The sequence below is a fragment of the Babylonia areolata genome, chromosome 29 (genome assembly GCF_041734735.1).
Source record: "Babylonia areolata isolate BAREFJ2019XMU chromosome 29, ASM4173473v1, whole genome shotgun sequence".
Lineage (NCBI taxonomy): Eukaryota > Metazoa > Mollusca > Gastropoda > Neogastropoda > Buccinidae > Babylonia > Babylonia areolata.
Genome location: NC_134904.1, coordinates 21765574 through 21779850, shown reverse-complemented (window position 1 = coordinate 21779850; position 14277 = coordinate 21765574). Strand labels below are relative to the sequence as shown.

The following is a 14277-nucleotide window of genomic DNA, read 5'->3' as shown; positions in this document are numbered from 1 at the left end:
CACTGCCCTCCTGACGACAGCTGTCCCCTGTCCCTCACTGCCCTCCTGACGACAGCTGTCCCCTGTCCCTCACTACCCTCCTCTACCCTCCTCACGACAGCTGTCCCCTGTCCCTCACTGCCCTCCTCACGACAGCTGTCCCCTGTCCCTCACTACCCTCCTCACGACAGCTGTCCCCTGTCCCTCACTACCCTCCTGACGACAGCTGTCCCCTGTCCCTCACTGCCCTCCTCACGACAGCTGTCCCCTGTCCCTCACTGCCCTCCTCACGACAGCTGTCCCCTGTCCCTCACTGCCCTCCTGACGACAGCTGTCCCCTGTCCCTCACTACCCTCCTCTGCCCTCCTCACGACAGCTGTCCCCTGTCCCTCACTGCCCTCCTCACGACAGCTGTCCCCTGTCCCTCACTACCCTCCTGACGACAGCTGTCCCCTGTCCCTCACTGCCCTCCTGACGACAGCTGTCCCCTGTCCCTCACTGCCCTCCTGACGACAGCTGCCCCAACCATGCTGCCACAACCATGTTAGGTAGAAAGATGTGTATATATGTGTGTAGGTAGGTGTGGTGTAGGCGCCAATAAGTCGTTAAAACTTCAACAATATTGCATATATGTGTGTAGGTAGGTAGATGTGTATATATGTGTGTAGGTAGGTAGGTAGGTGTGTATATAGATGTGTGTGTAGGTAGGTAGGTGTGTATATATGTGTGTAGGTAGGTAGGTAGGTAGGTGTGTATATATGTATATAGGTAGGTTGGTAGGTGTGTATATATGTGTGTGTATAATAAGGTAGGTAGGTAGGTAGGTATGTGTGTATATATGTGTGTAGGTAGGTAGGTAGGTGTGTATATAATAATGTAGGTAGGTAGTTTGTTAGGTCGGTCGGTAGGTAGGTAGGTAGGTGTGCATATAATAATGTAGGTAGCTAGGTAGCTAGGTAGGTAGGTAGGTGTGTATATATGTGTGTAAGGTAGGTAGGTAGGTAGGTAAGTTGGTAGGTGTGTATATGTAGGTAGGTAGGTAGGTAGGCAGGTAGGTAGGTATGTCTGTATATATGTGTGTAGGTATGTAGGTAGGTATGTGTGTATATATGTGTTTAGCTATGTAGGTAGGTATGTATGTAGGTGTGTATATATGTATATATGTAGGTAGGTAGGTGTTTATGTAGGTATGTGTGTACATATGTGTGTAGGTTGGTATGTGTTTATGTAAGTATGTGTGTATGATATATGTGTAGTTAGGTAGGTGCTTATGTAGGTATGTGTGTACATATGTGTGTAGGTAGGTATGTGTTTATGTAGGTATTTATCCCCCACGCAACTCCCACCCACCCCCATCACGCACATATATCCACCCCTCCACACACACGCACACACTCACACACACATCCCCGATCGACTAACACGCACGCACAAACATCCACATCTCTCTCTCTCTCAAGTGACCAAAGACCAAAAGAAAAGTCACCATTGCAGGGGTTTATTCCCACGAAGCTGTCTCAACAGCAACAGCATGGCACAAGTAAGGGAACTTGAATAATCATTAACGACAAGTCGTCAACAACAACAAGGGGAAAAAAAAGGAAACCCACAAGTTATAATTCACAATATCGACACTACATGGCCAACAATGTAGGAATAACTACAGCCAACATAACATTACCAAAACCAACTGGTTAAGAATGGTCAAGTGTCAACAAACACATTCGACGATCTTATACTGGAACAGAAAGAAGAAAGTGGATAAATACGACAACTGATCATACACACAGATTCGGTGGCATCGCATCACAAATAAATGTGCCCCACGTGAAGACAAGTGCTTTCAAAAGGGGAATTTGGTGCTTTAATTTGATTAGTTAATTAGGATTGTTTGGAGAATAATCAAACATTGGGTTGGAACATATAGAAAGTAAGTTAGACAGAGAGTTGTTGAGCCATCTAAAGTGCTGACATTCTACATTCATACTTTTCTTCAGTTTATTTTCTCTGGCAGATGGAAATACGAACTTATCACCATGTGTTATTTAACACCAAATTTCCTTGGCATTTCTCTGGATTCTTGAACAGAAAATAATAAATCTGCCCTTCGTTTCTAAACCTTCTTGGTCATCAATATAAAACCGAACATGTGATGATCCATGTTCGATTATATAAAAGGAAAACGAGAAATATCGAGAAAAAAGGTAGGGCAATAAGAGAGAAAATGTGGTCAACAACAACAACAAAAGCACCGCCTTTCTATTTTGAAAACACACCGCCTTGTAAACATGTTGCTTTTAAACTCCCAATAAACGAGCAAAAAAAAAACTATCAACACCTGAAGATTGAACGTACCCCAAAAAAGAGACCCCCCTGACAAGCCAAGACCCCAGACTGAACGTATGCTACGGTCACTGGAACGTCACCCAGACAGAATCACTGGTGATGCCGTTCGTAGTCACTGACTAGGATCAACAGTTCCAGAACAAGTCAGCGCCTACAGTACCGACAACTTCGTCCTGCCTTACAAGGTCACAGCCACTGTGCTGCAGTGAGGAGGCAGGCAACGCGGATTAGGTACAAGGGTCCACCACAGGGCAAGATGTTGACGGGGTTTTGAGGGACGTGCAGAGGGTGGCAGCTGTGGAGCCCCCACACGCCTGTTCCACACAGGTGGTGAAGGCGTTCATCAAAGTGGTCAGATCAGTTATGTCGGTTCGGCCAGTGTCAGCAATCAGACATTTGCCTGTGACATGGAAGGCAAGTGTTAGTTATCAACCAGACATTTGCCTGTGACATGGAAGGCAAGTGTTAGTTATCAACCAGACATTTGCCTGTGACATGGAAGGCAAGTGTTAGTTATCAACCAGACATTTGCCTGTGACATGGAAGGCAAGTGTTAGTTATCAACCAGACATTTGCCTGTGACATGGAAGGCAAGTGTTAGTTATCAACCAGACATTTGCCTGTGACATGGAAGGCAAGTGTTTGTTATCAATCAGACATTTGCCTGTAACATGGAAGGCAAGTGTTAGTTATCAACCAGACATTTGCCTGTGACATAGAAGGCAAGTGTTAGTTATCAATCAGACATTTGCCTGTAACATGGAAGGCAAGTGTTTGCTATCAATCAGACATTTGCCTGTAACATGGAAGGCAAGTGTTAGTTATCAACCAGACATTTGCCTGTGACATGGAAGGCAAGTGTTAGTTATCAACCAGACATTTGCCTGTGACATGGAAGGCAAGTGTTAGTTATCAATCAGACATTTGCCTGTGACATGGAAGGCAAGTGTTAGTTATCAACCAGACATTTGCCTGTGACATGGAAGGCAAGTGTTAGTTATCAACCAGACATTTGCCTGTGACATGGAAGGCAAGTGTTTGCTATCAATCAGACATTTGCCTGTGACATGGAAGGCAAGTGTTTGTTATCAACCAGACATTTGCCTGTGACATAGAAGGCAAGTGTTAGTTATCAATCAGACATTTGCCTGTGACATAGAAGGCAAGTGTTAGTTATCAACCAGACATTTGCCTGTGACATGGAAGGCAAGTGTTTGCTATCAACCAGACATTTGCCTGTGACATGGAAGGCAAGTGTTTGCTATCAATCAGATATTTGCCTGTGACATGGAAGGCAAGTGTTTGTTATCAATCAGACATTTGCCTGTGACATGGAAGGCAAGTGTTTGTTATCAACCAGACATTTGCCTGTGACATAGAAGGCAAGTGTTAGTTATCAACCAGACATTTGCCTGTGACATGGAAGGCAAGTGTTTGCTATCAATCAGACATTTGCCTGTAACATGGAAGGCAAGTGTTTGTTATCAATCAGACATTTGCCTGTGACATAGAAGGCAAGTGTTAGTTATCAACCAGACATTTACCTGTGACATGGAAGGCAAGTGTTTGTTATCAATCAGATAATTATTTGCCTGTGACATAGAAGGCAAGTGTTAGTTATCAACCAGACATTTGCCTGTGACATAGAAGGCAAGTGTTATCAACCAGACATTTGCCTGTAACATAGAAGGCAAGTGTTAGTTATCAATCAGACATTTGCCTGTAACATCTAGAATTCCACAGCTTTTCCGGATCGGTATACTGGCATACACGAAATGGAAGAGAAAAACGTAAACCAAGCAACAAACACGATCTATAAGGCTCAGTTATCAGACATTTGCCTGTAACACGGAGCATAAGTGTCAGTTATCAGACAGTTTCCTGTAACACGGAGCATGAGTGTCAGCTATCAGACATTTGCCTGTAACAGGAAGCATAAGTGTCAGTTATCAGACATTTGCCTGTAACAGGAAGCATAAGTGTCAGTTATCAGACAGTTTCCTTAACACGGAGAATAAGTGTCAGCTATCAGACATTTGCCTGTAACACGGAGAATAAGTGTCAGCTATCAGACATTTGCCTGTAAGAGGGGTTATAAGGTTTTGCTGGTGACACAAATGCGCATACGACTAGAGTGTGAACGAGCGAGCGAGCGAGCGAGACAAAGAGAGAGAGAGAGAGAGAGAGAGAGAGAGAGAGAGAGAGTACACACGCACGAGTGCTTGCACGTTGAGCCACACAATGTGAAGGAGACAATCAAAGTGCCCCATCTGTGTTCTGTACGTACCGAACTTGGCAGTCAGGTACTGTCCACACACATTGGCAGCGATGGTCCGTCTGGCGGCCGTACAAGTACTCGCCAGTGTGGCGGTGGCGATGCGCTTGCACTGGTCGGCGTAGGGGCCTCTGTGTGTTAGCACACACACACACACACACACACACACACACACAAACGCAGGCACGCACGCGCACACAGAACATATTTACTTTATTTTTTTTCAAATAGTCTTGTAGGAAATTGGCCTACATCCAGACGTGTCAGAAAGGGAATGACCACATTTTGTGGATTTAAAAAAATATTATTTATTGTTTTTTGTTTTAGTTTTTTTTTAAACTACAAATGAAAAGACTTAATGATGTGCACATTAAGAAAGAAATCGTTCATCAACAGACGGTTTAGTGAGCAGCTCATTATTAATCGGTTAATGCAACGACGAATTATGGTCACCTCTCCCTCTGCTCTCTCTCTCCTTCTCTCTCACTCACCCACCCACTCTCTCTCTCTCCCTCTTTTTCTCACTCACCCCCTCTCCCCTCTTCCCCTCTCTTGCTCTCTCTCACCCTCTCTCTGTCACACACTTCCCCTCTTTCCCTCGCTAACCCTTTCTCTTAACCTATCTACCCTCCAATTTTGTTTAAATTTCTTTTTTCAAATGTTTCCCATTGTTGTTCAGATACCCCTCCCCATGTCACCAGGGCTGAACGGCTGATGACATTTAACAGTTCAGTGTTCTGTCTCACCCTCTCTGTCTCTCCCTCCTCCCTCTCTCCCCCCCCCCACACTCCGTATCTCTTTCTCTCGCCTCCTCTCTCACCCTCCCTCTCACTCTCTCTTCTCCCTCCCCTCTCTCACCCTCTTCCCCCCCCCCTCCTCCACTCTCTTACCCTCTCGTTTCCCCCCTCATCCTCTCTCTTCTCACCTCTTCTCTCTCCCCCTTGCCACACACACTCCCCCGCCCCCTCTCTCTCTTCCCTTCCCTCTCCCCCCCTCTCTCCCCCCCCGCCCCCCTCTCTCTCTTCCCTTCCCTCTCCCCCCCCTCTCCCCCCCCCCTCTCTCTCTCTGTCCAGACAGCAGACACCGTACTGTTGGCGGGCAAGAGGGGCAACGTTGAGGAGGAAGTAGTCGAGGTTGGCGGCCTGGGTGTTGCCCACGTTCTCCTCAGTGTTGGTGTTACAGTTTCCGCACAGCCCGGCAAGGTTGGGCGACGTCTGGCTCACGGGGAGAGCCACGTACCCACTGCCGTATGTCTCTGGGGAACAGGCAGAGAGGACACGCCGTGTGTTTTGTACTTGTATTACTCTTTTTGTTACAACAGGTTCCTCTGTGTGAAATTCGGGCTGCTCTTCACAAGGCAGAGCACGTCGCAACACTGACAGCGCCACCCATTTTTTGTTGTTTTTTTACTGCCTGCAATTTAATTTGTTTGTCCTATCGAAGTGGATTTTTCTACAGAATGTTACCAGGGGCAACCTTTCTGTTCCCGTGGATTCTTTTACGTGTGCTAAATGCATGCTGTACACGGGACCTCGGTTTATCGTCTCATCCGAATGACTAGCGTCCAGACCACCACTCAAGGTCTAGTGGAGGGGGAGAAAAATACTGGCGACTGCCGGTGTGATTCGAACCAGTGCGCTCAGATTATCTCGTTTCCTAGGCGGACGCGTTACCTGCAGGCCAACGCTCCACAGCTTACCAGTATTGAATGGCGAGCGATTCAAGAGAAAGGGCAAGAGTGGTCAGGTGGCTGGGGGATGGGGGGCGGTGGGCCAGGGGGTGGGGGTGGGGGATCGGGAAGGGGGTGGTTGTGTGATCTGAATGGTCGAACGAGTACTGGTTTTTAAATTTGAAATAAAAAAAGGAGATATAACAATCCTTCGATATGTGTACAAACATTTTATTGTTTTATTATTTTACTGTGATTGATTTTTTTTATCTCAGTTGTTTACTTTGGTTTTTGTGTATGTGTGATGGAGAGTAAAAGTTGCTGCATTTAGGACAAACAGACAGACAGCCACAGACAGACAGACAGACAGACACAGCGAAGGTTGGATGCAGGGAGAGAAGGAGCAAGTGAACACATGGATATACATCCAATCCTAATGACTTGGAGCACACAACATGCACATCGTCATTGTCATCATCATCATCAGCCACAACACACACAGTCATCCAGCCATCAGTCCTCACGCCTGAAGCCGATCTCAGTGTTGGCACATTGCGTCGCCACCACTCTGTGGAAGCCATCTGCGTCAGTTGTAGCAGTTCCAGAACTCTGCACACACACACACACACACACACACACACACACACACACACACACACACACACACACACACACATATATATATATATATATACACACACATACACACACACTCACATAAACACACACGCACACGGACATTAACACACACATACACTCTCTCTCTCACACACACAATCACACGAACATGAAAATACACAGAGAAACACACACACACACACACACACACACACACACACACTCTGACATTAACACACACACACACACATACACACTCACACACACACGGACATTAACACACACACACCACACACACAAACACACACGGACATTAACACACGCACACATACACACACATACACACACACACACACACACACACACACACGGACATTCACACACCCACCCACACACACACACACACACACACACACACACACACACACACACACACGGACATTCACACACACACCACACACACACAAACGGACATTAACACACCACACACACACACACACACACACACACGGGCATTAACACACACACACACACACACGGAAAAGAAGGAACAGGAGAACATTAATTATATGAAGATTTTCTTCCACTGGCAGAAACGTTTCATTCACAGTCCCATGTTTATCAATGGACGTACCGCTCAGAATGAAATGTTGTGTTGAATGGCTGAAGATAACTGAATAACGTTTCGCTTGTGTTGAATTCTATGGGTTTTTGCCGGCTGTGTGTGTGTGTGTGTGTGTGTGTGTGTGTGTGTGTGTGTGTGTGTGTGTGTGAGAGATGACGACGACGACGATGATAATGATGATGATAACGACGACGACGATTATGACGACGATGGCGATGATGGTGACGATAATAACGACAATGATGATGACGATGGTGATGATGATGATGATGATGATGGTGACGATAATGACGACAATGATGATAATGATGATGGTGATGATCATGACATTACGGGTGGCGTGATGGTGGCGCCAGCGGACTTGACAGAAGCGGTGATGGCTCCGCCGCCGAGATTGTTGGCCTGCATGTCGATACCGCTGAGGAAGGTACGGAATGGAGGGTCCATGGCAGACCCCCCTGCAAAGAACCATCCTTGTTATCGGCACTGATACTGCTCCTAGCATCAGAACTAACTGCTACAAACTAACCGCAGCTAATACTGAATAACACCCCTGCAAAGAACTACCATTGTTATCGGTACTAATAGCGGTCCTAACATCAGAACTAACTGCTACAAACTAACCGCAGCTAATACTGAATAACACCCCTGCAAAGAACTACCATTGTTATCGGTACTAATAGCGGTCCTAACATCAGAACTAACTGCTACAAACTAACCGCAGCTAGTACCAAATGTTGTTAGTAATTGCAGTCGTGTCATAATGACTGTCGCTAATAGTAAATATTATCATCACCATTACTGTCACTTTCATGAGCATCACCTTTGCCGTCATCATCATCATTAGTTTCCCCCGTTCAATTTTCCACACACACCTCTTCTGTATTCGTATAATCATTATTTGTATTTGTATTGTATTTGTTTTTCGTTTTATCACAACAGATTTCTCTGTCCAGGGAGAGGGCGTCGCTACTCTACAGCGCCACCCATTTTTTGTATTTTTTTCTGCGTGCAGTTTGATTTGTTTTTCCTATCGAAGTGGATTTTTCTACACTAGAATTTAGCCAGGAACAACCCTTTTGTTGCCGTGGGTTCTTTTACGTGGGCTAAGTGCATGCTGCACACGGGACCTCGGTTTATCGTCTCATCCGAATGACTAGCGTCCAGACCACCATTCAAGGTCTAGCGGAGGAGGAGAAAATATCGGCGGCTGAGCTGTGATTCGAACCAGCGCGCTCAAATTCTCTCGCTTCCTAGGCGGACGCGTTACCTCTAGGCCATCACACCACATTTATGTGTATTATCCTGACTGCCGTTTCCTTTGTCAACTTGCAAACACACACACACACACACACAGACGTCATCCCTACACACACACACACACACACACACACACACACGCACACAAACACACACTCCATCCCCCCCCCCCCCGACACACACGCAAACACACATACACACACGCGCGCGCGCGCGCACACACACACACACACACACACACACACACATACACACAACACACAAATAAACACACATCCCATACTCCCATGCTCCCCCCTACACCCCCCACGCCCCCGACACACGCCCCCCCACACAAGTACCTTTCCAAAGCTCCTTTTCACCAGAACCTTGATGAAGTTGAAGTGCTCACACACACACACACACACACACACACACACACACACACACACACACACACACACACACATCCACCCCCCTTCCCCCCCCACAGAGAACACCAACAGAGCCCGAGGCACTGACCAGGGCGGACTTCCGGGTGGGCAGTGACGTAGCTGAGGATACAGGCGGTGGTGCCACTGAGGAAGTTGATGGTGTTGATGGGGGAGGTGGGCCGGACGAGGTCCACGGAACAGGGCAGGTTGGCCTTCATCATCAGCTGGTTGGGAGGCGCGTCGAAAAGCGTGAAGCGAGGATCCGCGTACGCTGTGCACGTGCCTGACCCAAACACAAACCACCCATGGTTACACAGCTAGCTTTTCCAGCGTCCAAGGGGCCGGTTGCTACAAACAAGCAATCAGATAGCGCAGTCTAACTGCCAGCAAAATCGTTAACTGACAGTAAGCTGTCACCAAAAGCGCGCCACCTAGGCTGCCGCTTCATGAGCGAGCTTTGGCAGCGACAGGTTTCGCTTAATTCTGAACTAATTAACACTGTTTCTCTAAGTCAACGGAATAAGGCTAAGTTTGTTTGATCAGCATTGCGAAACGTCTATGGAAGTTTTACTTGGTGTAAATCAAGAAAGTTCCCAGGTCTACGCTTTATTTCATGGACTTAACACGCAGCAAAACGTAGCGCAACAAAGAACGCACGTGCAACGCGGACCATCACCGGCTTTTCCTCTCCTGGGTCAGTTCTGTCCGACTGTTTTTTGTGTCTTGTCCATCCGTTCGTTTGGAACGAATGGAGAGTGAACTTGGTCAGCAAACGAACACATACGCGCGCACACGCATACACACACACATACGCACACACACACACACACACACACATACACACACACACACTTACACACACACACACACACACACACACACACACACACACACACACACACTTACACACACACACACACACACTTACACACGCACGCAAACACACATACACACACATACGTGAGAGAGAGAGAGAGAAACTGAGACAGAGACAGAGGGAGACAGAGAGAAACTGAGACAGAGGGAGACAGAGAGAAACAGAGACAGAGGGAAACAGAGAGAAACAGAAACAGAGACAGAGAGAAACAGAGACAGAGGGAGACAGAGAGAAACAGAGACAGAGGGAGACAGAGAGAAACAGAGAGAAACAGAGAGGGAGACAGAAACAGAGACAGAGGGAGACAGACAGAAACAGATACAGAGGGAGACAGACAGAAACTGGGACAGAGAGAGACAGAGAGAAACAGAGACAGAGACAGAGGGAGGCAGAGACAGACGTTCAGACAGACAGAGACAAATAGAGACAGAGGGTGACAGACAGAGAGTAACAGAGACAGAGGGAGACAGACAGAGAGAGAGAGAGACAGAGAGAGAGGGAGACAGACAGAGTGTAACAGAGACTCAGGGGGAGAGACAGGGAATAAGACAGACTCAGGGAGACAGAGAGTAACAGAGACACAGGGAGACAGACAGGGAGTAAGAGAGACACAAAATGCTCACAGCGGCTGGCGACGCAGTGGACCCTGCCGTTGCCGTTGAAGCCCGGCTTGCACTGGCAATTGTCGCTGGCATCGCACTGCGCGTTAGCGGCACACGTGATCTGTCCCTTGTTGCAGGTCACTGCCCCCACTGGGACCACCAGGCACAGCACACCGTGTTGATTAATTAATTAATTAATCCGTTCATTCATTCGTTCATTCGTCCATTCATTCATTCATTCGTTTGTTCACACAACTCAGCACAGTGAGAAGAAAAACGGAAGTAGTCGGGAGATAGAAAGCTCCGGAATATTCTATTGAAGGCGTGTGTGTGTGTGTGTGTGTGTGTGTGTGTGTGTGTGTGTGTGTGGTTCAGAAAGCGGAAGCATACAATAAATAGTTCTAGAAGCTTCAAATATTCAATGCAATGGATAAGTTTGTCTTTAGAATGTGCATCGTGATTGGTCGTACTGGGTCATGATGATAGAGTTTTCGGTTTATTGATTGTTTTTGTTATTGTTTTCATTATTATTTCATTCATCTATTTACCTATCTATTTCACAGAGAGAGAGAGAGAGGGAGAGAGAGAGAGAGGGAAAGAGAGAGAGGGAGAGAATTCCAATCTGAGTGGAGCTCAGTGAAGGTTATAATTAATCTCCAGTTGGGAATTATTAAACGGTCACGTGAACATTGAAACAGTGAATATTCTGAGACAGGTGAAGACTTTGAACTTGTTACTTATCGTCGACATTGTTGTGTGGGTGTGAATCAAAGAGAGCAGAGAGATCTGTACCAGTTGTGCCTCATTTCAGCCACTGTAGTACTCGGCTGAAGCGTCTTCACACCACAGTTTCTTTCCTTTTTCTTTTTGTTGTAACAACTTTGAGTTTCAAGGACTTAGACTCTTCATGTCATTTCATATTCAGCGCACTGCTGGCGTCAACCGAACTGTAGTCTAACACGGCGACTAACCGAATCTATCGCCAATAACAGTGTACAGTCAACAACCAATATACACTGAGACAAAAGCGCCAGAAAGCCCTTCAAAATTTCAAACATCGCCCATCTACTTGTTTATAAAACCAATTATATGTATCAACCAGTGGCAAATAATGGTTAGATGATTAGTATGCTGTTTAGTGTTCAGAAGCTTGTGGCAGATTTGATTTTGTTCATAAAATTTATCATGTTTAATATGACATATTTTGAAACAAACCTACCGTATAGATAGAACGATAGTGTGATTGACAAGTGCGAAATAGTTAAACGAAAAAACCCAGCCTTGTTTGATGCCATAAAATGACATATTCATATTGTGCTCTACCAACCTGCAACAATCTTGTTGTCAGTTAACAAGATCGATGGGTAAAAGAGAGCCATCGTCGAAACAAAAAATGTTCCAGCCTCTCTCAGTTTGCTCGATTTTTGTTTTGTTTTGTTTTGTATCGATTGTACATTCAGCCTGTTGATGACTTTAGGATCGAAACGTGTACTGATTTGTGCTATGACTTCTGTTCCTCGCCCAACATGTGAGAAGGATTCCATTTCATAGTTTGTTCTCTATATAATTGTTATATTTGATTTTTTTTCTTTTTACCTAGCTGAACATTGACAGTTTATTATTTTCCAAAGTTCAACTTAAGACCTGAAATGTCCCCAAACTCCCCCGAACTTTAAACAATTTTTCGTCAGATTTCCTGTCTCATTCCACAGTAACCAACATGTCGTCAGCAAACTGACTTATTTTAGATTCTGGGTCTGTATTTCGTTGATATCTATGTCTTCTGAACTTTACAAGCCAAAGAAACATAAATTAGTAAGGTGACACCGGTTCACCCTGTCGACACCCTCTGTTTATGGTCAAAGTCTGAAAAATGTTTCTGTTTACCATCACACAAGCTTTAATATTTTTTAAGAAAAAATGTACGTTTTCAACTCCTTTGTATTGTATTGTATTGTGTTACTATTTTGTCAAAACTGTGTAATATTCAGGCTACTCTCCCCAGGGAGAGCACGTCGCCATAGTGAGAGCGCCACCTTTTTTTCTTCCTTTTTCTGCCTGCAAGGACATTTGTTTTACTGTCAAAATGGATTTTTACGCAGAATTTTGCCATGAACAACCCTATCCGAAACCAAATGTTGAAAGAACGCTTCTCGTATGGCCCCTATTTACGGTGTTGAAAGCTTTTTCAAGGTCAGTTGAAAACAGAAACCGGGGTAACTTTGTTTATAAGTTTCTTTTCAATCGCCAAAGACGTGGAACAAGCTCCCTGATAACCTCGTCATTCTGATTCCCTCGCATCTTTTAAATCTCGTCTCAAAACTCACCTTTTCCCTCAGCAATAAGTTCAGTTGTGGCAGGCCCACAACTACATGCATGTATATGAATGTGTATTGTGTGTGCGTGTGTTTATGTAAGTATGTGCCTGCCTATGTGTGTGTATGTGTTAGGGTAGCTGTTAGATACACATGTATGTTAAAATGTATGTATGCAGTGTGTGTGTGTGTGCGTGCGTGCGTGCGTGCGTGTGTGTGTGTGTGTGTGTGTGTGTGTGTGTGTGTGTGTGGTCACATTTTGGTGTGTGTATGTAACATAGATATAATGTTTTATGTTATCAAAAGCGTTTTTGTAAAGCACCTAGAGCAGATTTCTGGATAGTGTGCTATATAAGTATCCATTATTATTATTATTATTATTATTATTATAAGTAATGCATCATGTTGCACAATATCCCAATGTTATCTGCGATATACCTGTCTCAAAAGAAGGGCTCAAAGTCTCCGGTAACTTTGTTTATAAGTAATGCATCATGTTGTACAATATCCCAATGCTATCTGCGATATACCTGTCTAAAAAGAGAGGCTCAAAGTCTGACAAACAGACCAGCATCAGACTTTGTCTGCGACGCAAGGTGTGGGAAAGACTGGCATTCCCGAACAGTCCTGTCACGCCACAACCGACGCTGCTCTAGAAACATCACCAGAGCACAACTACTTAGTCTCCCGAGCACCACTAACCTCTCTGAGGTGTCCTTTTCTAGTATATCAAACTTCCTTTACTCTTCACCCCGCAGTCAATGTTCTCCGTTACATGAACTAATTGTTTGCAAGAAGAATTACCCACAGGAGTCATCAGCAGCAAACTGTTGGTGTAGAAGTTTAGTGTTAAGTTAACATCGTCAACAAGCAAAGCAAACACATACCGCATCCCTGCATAAACTGCAGGGTTAGAGCCAGACAAGAGAAGAGAACAGTGGCCTGCATGATGAACTTGTGACAGTGTGAGACTCTTGTGGGACACGGCAATGGAAGGAGCGTTTATATGGAGGAGAGCGCCAGACGACAGCTGGCCTGGTTTGCAGAGAACACCGATGGCCAACACACAATGTTAAGTCCCCAGGATCAGTCTGAACACTGAGGGCCAACACACAATGTTAAGTCCCCAGGATCAGCGTCTCGGGGCGTCCCTTCATGTACTCTGCCTCTCATTTCTCTTAATGACGCCGCTCCCCTGGGGCACACCAGATGTTTTACACCAAGCCACGCAACTCCTGCTGTCACAACGACCGGAAGTGGGGAGGGTGGTAGGGTGTATGGAGGGTAGTGGGGGAGGA

At 45.7% G+C, this 14277-nt stretch overlaps 1 protein-coding gene across 1 annotated transcript; it reads right to left on the bottom strand.

Moving 5' to 3' along the window:
• Positions 1–1461: 1461 nt before the first annotated feature.
• On the bottom strand, positions 1462–13994 carry LOC143274772 (uncharacterized). Its single transcript, XM_076578695.1, has 8 exons — positions 13867–13994; positions 10686–10814; positions 9274–9468; positions 7846–7970; positions 6794–6878; positions 5690–5855; positions 4613–4731; positions 1462–2725 (listed from the first exon to the last, which is right to left on the bottom strand). Exons 1-8 carry the CDS (start codon positions 13925–13927, stop codon positions 2553–2555), a joined length of 1053 nt encoding a protein of 350 aa, XP_076434810.1. The 5' UTR covers positions 13928–13994; the 3' UTR covers positions 1462–2552.
• Positions 13995–14277: the final 283 nt, after the last annotated feature.